Genomic DNA, 8239 nt, shown 5'->3' with positions numbered 1-8239 from the left:
CAAGATGGAACAAGGTTCAGAGCTGTTGTATATAAAGTCACTATGAGTTACAAGCAGCTTGACGGCAAACAACAACAGCAACAACAACAACATTTTCTAAGGAGACTAAGTCTCTCCCTGTTGTTTTTTACCATTAAGTCTGAACTGACTCACCAGAAGAGATTGCTAATTCTTCTTCTGTGGAGCAGTTGGGGGATTTTAGCCATGTTCTCTTGGGATTGCAGTGTAGTGTCTTACTACTAGGCTGCCAGAGCTCCCTAGTTTTAAGGAAGCTATTGTTAGGTGTCATTGAGTGGAGTATGACTTATGATCCTATGAACAGAAACTTGTCTTATCCCATGCCATCCTCACAATTTCTGACATCCTTAAAGGTCATTAACTATTCTCTTTAGTTAGTGTTCACAGGGTTTTCAGAAGCCTTTTATTTAGGAAGTAGATGCCCTATCCTGCTTCCTAGAATGCTTTAATCAGGGAACTCCACCAAAACCCAACCACGATGGGAAACCCTTTTGGAATCTGACACACCAGTGGCAAAGATTTCAGTGTTACACCAACAGTTGGGGACCTTTCCACATTATTGAGGAGTAGTGATGTTTGAGGACTAAGCTGCATCTGATTCAGACTATAGTCTTCTCTGATTACTAGCTATGCATCTGAGACCTGAACAATGAATAAGGATGATAGAGAAAAAATTGACACCTTTGAACTGTGGTGATGGAGAAGACGACTGACATCCTATGAATGGCCAAGAGAACGAATAGATATGTCTTGGAGAGTGTGAAGCCAGAGTGCTCTTTGGAAGCAAGAATGATGTGGCTTCACTTCACATACTTTGGACATATTGCTAGAAGGTGCTATTCCTTAGAGCGGGACATGATGTTGGGAAGAGTGGAGGGCTGGTGAAGGAGAGGAAGACCCTCAACCAGGTGGATTGACATGGTGACTGCTGCAATGGGCTCTTGTGTGTCAGGAAGTGTAAGGATGCTGCAGGACAGGACTGGGTTCAGATCTTTTGTTCATAGGGTTGCTGTGAGTCTTAATCGACTTGATGGCACCTGTCAACAACAAACCCATTGCTGCAGCAGGCAAAAAGATTTATTTAAAAATCTTTTTACTTTTTTTGTCTCTGTCCAAGGAGTAGATCTAATGTCCTTGATCCTGATTTTGAAACCCATGAGTTTGGACCACTAGCATTTGAGTGTTTCTAATGAGAGTTTGCATTTATCTTTTTACTACAGTGTAAAGATCTAGATAAAAATTACTGCACAGGACCTGTTATAAACAGATCATTTCCCCATGAAGGTTTGGAAATGTTAAGATTAGTTTAAACCAATGGTCCTGACAAACAAGCAAATACTTTCCTCTCTGCTCTGTGATAGCTGTGATATGTTCCAATGTTCCAATGCTTGCCAATTTCTCTAATCTTTAGGACAAACAGGTGGTAAAGGAAGAAAAATTACCAAGTCTGGAAACAGGCCCATTACAAGGGAATTACTATTGTTTGATAATCTTAGGAACTTTATTTTTCAGCCTGCCAGAAAGTTTGAAATTATCTAAATGCTCCTATTGAAATGCCTCTGTGCTGTGTGTTCTGACCTTTCCTATTTGTTTGGTAACAGCCCAGTAAATATTTTCACCTCCGAGATGGAGATGGTGCTTTTCCAGCATCAAACCAGCTCCTCGTTGGCCTTTTCTTCCCTCTGGTCCGCTGTTACCCACGCGCCCCACCTCCCTCACCCCAAGGCATCCCTCCACCAGCCTCTGATTGGTGCACAGAGCAGTCTTGCCTTTTACGGACTGTTGCTGAGCTTTTGAAGTGATAAGAGAAAGAGTCCAGTGGCTGCTTTTATCAACCAATCAAATATTTCCCCAACAGATCCCAAAATATTCGGGGGCCAATGACGAGGAAAGGCCGAGAAGCGCCTGCGGCTCCTTGGGGAGCCGGAGCTCCGGGGGTGGAGGCGGGAGGGGCGGAGCTGCGGGGCGCTGGGCCGCCGCCAGCCCTGACCTGTCACTGCCCAGGCCACCGTCGGGATTTGCCTAGCGACGAGTCCCCAGCAGGGGTGTGTTGGGGGGAGTCCTCTTTCCGACCATCAAAATGGTTATCAAAGTTTTTGTTGCCACATCATCTGGGTCCATAGCGGTAGGTGGAAATTTGGGGACTTCCTTCTTCTACTTTTTTCTGAATAACTCCGAGTTGGAAGTAGGAGGAACGAGTAGGGCCGAATGTTGGCTTTAGATTTCTTTTTGAAGAGTGTGTAAGTAAACTGTGGCTTTTCAGTAAGCACGGGCGCCCTTGCTTTCTTCTGTGTCTGTTTTAAAGGAGAGGTGTGTGAAATGTGCAATCTGGGGTACCTGAGTGTGAAAGGGGTTCGAGAAGGGGGCGTGTTTGCTACTAGAATCTTTAAAAGATGATATATGTCACGTATATGATAGAATTAAACCTTTTTTTATGAGTGTTTTGCCATTCATTCGAAAAGAGACTAGATTAAAAAACACTTTGTTTACACTATTTGGAGCATGAGATAAACTCTTGGATGTAAGTTACCTATGCTTTGTAACATGCCGAAAATGTAAACTTAGCATGAGTAATCCTATTATTTGGGGACAATGATGTCAGAGCCCCAAGAACAAATGTTCTCAGGTTATGGTTTTAAAAGTTCTAGGAATTCAAACAGATCAAAAATAGATACTAGACTCGACTTCTTGAAATGGCTTTATCTGATTTCCATAAAACCAAGCTTTAAATTATCCCTTCAATCTCCAGATTCTAGTTTCAATTCTCTGCCATATAGATTTTTTTTTTTTAGAAAGGATAATGGAATGTCTGATTTATTTTTGATACAATCCACACACTTTTATTTTGGGCTTGATACATAACTTTGTCTGAGACTAGTATTTTAGACCAGCAATGTAGCAGAAGTTGAGGACGCCTCGGGGAGAAAAGCTCTTTGTTATCCCCTAGACACACAGAGGAGCAAGGGGGCTGTTTCCTTTTATATCTGGTTCCCGGAGGAGCTCGGATTTCAGCAGTCCCTGAGCCAGAGATGACACCACAAGGGAAGTGCAGCCAGGGTAGCAGCTCCAGTGGCAGCTATTGAATCCACCACTGCTGGCCCTGAAAATTCATGAAGTTTCCAGGAAGGGTGAGAAGACAACAGGAAAAAAGAGCTTGGTCACCTCCATTGTTGTTGTGAACCATTAAGTCAGAACTGACCCATAAACTGACTCTTTGCTGACCCTTTGGCGAGTTTTCAGAGGCAGTTAATCCCACGGGAGGAGATGATTTAGTGATCTCTGTAAGAGATTAATGGAGAAGGAAGGGTAAAAACTCCAAATGTGAGAGTTCCCTGCAAATTTATGGTGATGGATGACTTCAGAGAGTTTTTGTCAATATGCAGTCAATACATTGTTTTAGTTATTTAGATAAAAATTTTACTTTTGGAAGAAATTGGTTTAAAAAATACAATGCTTATTCTTATTGCTGCCCAAATGTATAACTTACTTGCCAATCATGGATAAATTTTGTGAACTTTGCTTCAATGACTTTTTATTCTTCAGAAGACGATGAATAAATTTATGGATTACTCAAGATTTTTCGATGTCTTACCTTCTCGATGCTTGAAAGCTTGATTTAATTAGTCCTGAAATGCCTAGAAGGATGCTGTTTATTTTACCAGGACCCCAGAATTCTGATCCTGTAGCAAAGTTATTTCACCCTGCTAAGCCTCAATTTCCCTATCTGTAAAATGATAAGAATAGTGGTCACCTCATATTGTTGTCATGAAGATTTAGAAATAACATATGTGGGAAATCTGGTACATGTCAGGTCGTTAGTGCTAAAGAAGTATTATTTAATATTATAGTTATTAGCTATTGTTAGTTGATTTAATACTAGTTAATATGCTAATTTCTAGAATTATTAGTTAAAATGTTAGTTCGTGTTAATATTGTGCAAATAGGTGAATTTTTGTTTTGTCTTAAAGAATGAGAATTGATTACCCTTAAGTGTCAGTTTTAATGAATTTTATTTGGGTGGGTGGAGGTCTCTGACCCAGAAGCTTCTTTGTAGGAAACCCTCTGCTGCTCTTGCTGTGTGCATGGTGTCTGATCCACAAAATGTATTCTTGCCTGATGCCTAGTCAACAAGGGCATTAGAATTTCCACTATATGAATGAAATAGATGGAAAAGAAAATAAATTGTAATATCTTTATGCAGAATTTAAAAATATGCAACTATGCATTTTGTCTGTATTTTAACATTTGACCCTGAAGAGCTATTATATATTTTACCACTTCCTGTAGGGTTGGACTAAGAAACCCTGGGGAGTAGGAGAAGACACAACATCTTGTTGTATGACCTTCCTCTGTTCAGACAGTGCCTTTGGCAGTGCAAGGTTTTAGGAGAAAGGGAGAGAAGATTGTCCTCACTGTCTTCCAGAAATGCACTTGCCGTTTGGGCAGTCCCTGGGACTATGATCTTTAAGGACAACTGCTAACTGTGGTTTCTGGGTTTTTTAATTCTCTTATTTTGATGGAAGATATGTTGGTCCTTGAATTAGATTGATCTGAATGTAAACTTTAGAAGATGAACTAATTCAGGGAGCTCTGGTGGCCTAGTGGCAAGAAGCTGCACTGCCATCCCAGAGTGTGAGGTTCAAATCCACCAGATGCTCTGCTGGAGAAGGAGGGACAATTTCCTTTTGTACCGGTCAGATCCGGTTTGACCGTGTACACACACACACACACAAAATAATAAAATAAAAAAAATTTAAAAAAAGAAACTGAACTAATTCATCAGATCGCAGTTTTCTCATTTTGTAATGGTAACAAGAATGCAACTTTGACAATTAAGTGAGCTGAAAATGTACTGGGAACTAGATAGTATAGGTTCTCAAATGATTAAAAAATGTTTCTTTTTTTATGATTACAGAATATGTTTCTATGCATCTTCTTATTAAACTCCTAACAAAGATCTGTGTGGCAAAGGTGGTGTTAAAATAATTTTGCAGATGAAGAAATGGAAAATCAGAACCCTTGCCAGATAGAGATTGTCAGGGGCAGGATGGGAACAGGTCATCTCTGGGTCATGTCTGATATGCCTTTGCTACAGTACAGTGACCTCAGTTGGAAAGACTCCTAACTGTACAAGACAATCAATGTGGAGTGCCAAGTGGGTGGCTCAAATAGATAATGCTGTCAGTTTACTCCCACACGTGACAGGAGCAGGTGGCTTTAGGACAGAGAAAAGCACTATTCTATATGTCAGTGTCAGAGATTATGAACTGCTACTCTAAACAGTGGCACATATGCCAGGTACCACCATATCTTCCAGAGGTGAGATCCATGGAAGATAATGCACCCTGGGGTGCCCACATCATCTGTCATGCTCTTATGTGTGTAGAAAACTCAGACTCATTGCCATTGAGTCAGAACTAATTCATACCAGACCTTCAAGTTGGTTTTCAGAGCCTATGAACGGAACATATAAAACCTGGACCTTTTCTCCATTTTGTAGTTAGGTGAAGTGGTGGACTCTGTACGATGGCGCTCTTGTTTTGGTTGAGGATCTGGGTGGATTGTGTGGTTGTTTTTTTCCATTTTTTCTCTGTTTGCTCTATTGAAATAGCATAGATTTGCTGCAATTATGAACAACTGGGCCATAGGTGTGTCAAACACCATAATTGGCTACCCATCATGGGCAGTTTTTGTTGTTGCTCCCAGATTGATTCAGGCTTGGAAGCAGGCCTGGCATCCATTTTCTAACCTACATGCTGATGGAAAGTCTAAAAACTTGGAGAAAGGATGATAGTTATAGAAAGGCTTCAGGCTTTTTAAAAATTTTCTGTATATATATATATATATATATATATATCTCTATATTTATATCTATATATATCTCCTTCCCTCATGTGTACTCAGTCTATACGGTGGACAAATCATTAAAGAAGTTAGACTCTATGAAGAAACATGTGGCATCAGAATAAGAGGAGATTGAAGAAGCCGTGGAGTGCTCCCAGATGGGTACTTTTGGGTGGTGAGAGACAATGAGAATACATGGTTATGGAGGAATTTGGAATGAAGGAGCTCATGGAGTCTGAACCATACTCTGGTTCTTAAATTCGGTAGGGCCTGCATTTTTTAAAATGGTTTTTAATTTTTTTAAAAAATTTGATTTTAATTGTTTTTGGTCAAACATTCTTCTAGGTTGTATAGCCCTGGTCTCTCCACTTGCTGTACAGAGGTAACTTGTGGTTGCTGTGAAGCTGAACACTGTGACACTGATGAGTCAAATGGGATAATGGTTACCTGTGGTGGACAGTGTTTGGTGAAGATCCCCGATTAAAACAAACTTGGAAGCAGGAGTGGCATCCACTTCCAAAATAGCTTGCCTCCAGAAACTCTATGAACCTGGTGAAAGGATGAAAGTTACACAAGTGTTCAAGACTTTCATTCATAGGGTTGATATGATTTGTCTACAACTCAACGGCACTTAACAACAACAACAACAACAACAAGAGATTGCCTGTAGTTCTCTCATGGAGCAGCTTGTCGATTTGAACCAACTGTCTTTGGTTTGGAAGCTCAACTCCCTAACCACTAAGTCACCAGAGCTCCTTAAAGATATAGAAGGATGTGCAAGTTCTCACTCAAGCCAAGATAGAAGCCACAAGGTTGTGCCCCTGGGCATCCATTCAGATAGCCATATGGACAGAAGTTCTATTTACAAAAAGAAGGGCCAGAAAGATTCCTTGAAGAAGGACCCTACTGAGGAAGAGGATTGTAGGAGAGAGGGTGAATTAAAGAGCCAGGCATGGGTGTGAGGATGCTTAGAGAATGGGGTTGAGCAGTGGTGGCCAGGTGAACTCATGAAATCTGCTGCTCTTCTCTTCCTGGGTTGACCTCTGAGACTCCCACTGTAGGCAAGCCCCAGCCATAGGTAGATTTAAGGGCTCCAGAAAGCCTGTTGAATCACGACTTTGCCCAGTTTTATTCACTTGTGTTTGGGGAATATAGAGGTGGCAACAAATTTTGGCTTTCTTGTTATTTTTTTTTTCTCGAAAAAAGGAGAAGACAGAAAAAGAAAACAATAGTACCGTGCCCCCACCAGTCACTTGGCTTACTATAGAGGCAATTGCTTACTTTGTGAGGATTAAAAATAAATTAACAGTAAATGAGTCTATCTTCTCTTATTTTCTCTACCATCTTCCCTTTCTTGTAGGGGACACACAAGTCTGGATATTTTTGGAAATATTTTCCATCTATCCAGAAATAGTAGGGTAGAAAGAAAATATAAGAAAATTTGTTATTGCTTCTCCCTTCCTCATGCACTGAGGCACAACAATCAGGCATGGAAATAAATAATGCTGGTGAGGTGGCTATGTCCTTTGGCAGCTGCCTTCCAGATAGAGCTGGGCTCCTTGAAGAGTATTTGAGAAGGGTTTTAGGAGAAGAGAAGATGGGGGTTGAGGCAGAATGAATGATGTTGCCTACTGAGTATTTAATTAAGTGTAAACTGGCCGAAAATGAACCCTTTCCACTCTTGAAACAGCAAAGTCATCCTGGTAATAGCAAAAAGAATCAGTAATGCTTATAATGGCACAAGTAATTGCAGGTAGGTTGGAAAGGATTTATAGAGAACTTAACTAATTGAAATAATGATTTAGTCCAACAACATGTCATCAGGTCTGATGAGATTTTGTAATATTCAAAACTAAAGCCGTGAAGCTGTGGAATTTGGAGTCTAGTTTCTGTGAGGAGGGGAGGAAGCTATGGGCTGACAGAGAACAGCTTCGGAGGACAGGTGTTCACAAGCAGCTCAGCATTTTGGGTTTATATGGGTGTGATGTTCAAGAACGTGGCCAGAGATTTAACGGCAGGTCCATCATTCTCTGCCTTTCTGTATGATTTTACTTTTTGTCTATAGTGGCCTCAAACAGAAATATATTTTGGCTGAGTCTACTTAAGTATTAGTGCTGGATTGTAGCAGATAGCAACCTTTATTTATTTGAGGGTTTAGTCCCAGTATTTTTATTATTTTTTGTGAGAAGATCTGGAGAACAACCACTTGGCCAACTGACTGGAAGAGATCTGTATTTGTTCCTATCCCAAAGAAAGGTGACCCAACAGAGTGTGGAAACTATAGAACAACCTCACTGATTTCACATGCAAGCAAGATTTTACTGAAGATCATCCAAAAACGACTGGAACAGCACATCACCAGAGAACTACCAGAAGT

At 40.6% G+C, this 8239-nt stretch overlaps 1 protein-coding gene across 1 annotated transcript in view; it reads left to right on the top strand.

The window, feature by feature from the left end:
- Nucleotides 1-1898: 1898 nt before the first annotated feature.
- The window catches only part of SH3BGR (SH3 domain binding glutamic acid-rich protein), a 95877-nt gene continuing 89536 nt past the window's right edge, over nucleotides 1899-8239 (top strand). The window contains exons 1-2 of the mRNA XM_006886774.1: nucleotides 1899-1961; nucleotides 2045-2143. Coding sequence (XP_006886836.1) covers nucleotides 1899-1961; nucleotides 2045-2143 — 162 coding nt within the window. The remainder of the gene's footprint in view (nucleotides 1962-2044; nucleotides 2144-8239) is intronic.

This window comes from Elephantulus edwardii, unplaced genomic scaffold, assembly GCF_000299155.1.
Source record: "Elephantulus edwardii isolate Elephantulus edwardi_28Jun2011 unplaced genomic scaffold, EleEdw1.0 scaffold00051, whole genome shotgun sequence".
NCBI classification, from domain to species: domain Eukaryota; kingdom Metazoa; phylum Chordata; class Mammalia; order Macroscelidea; family Macroscelididae; genus Elephantulus; species Elephantulus edwardii.
The sequence above is the reverse complement of the archived record's forward strand: the minus strand, read 5'-3'. Positions and strand labels throughout refer to the sequence as shown.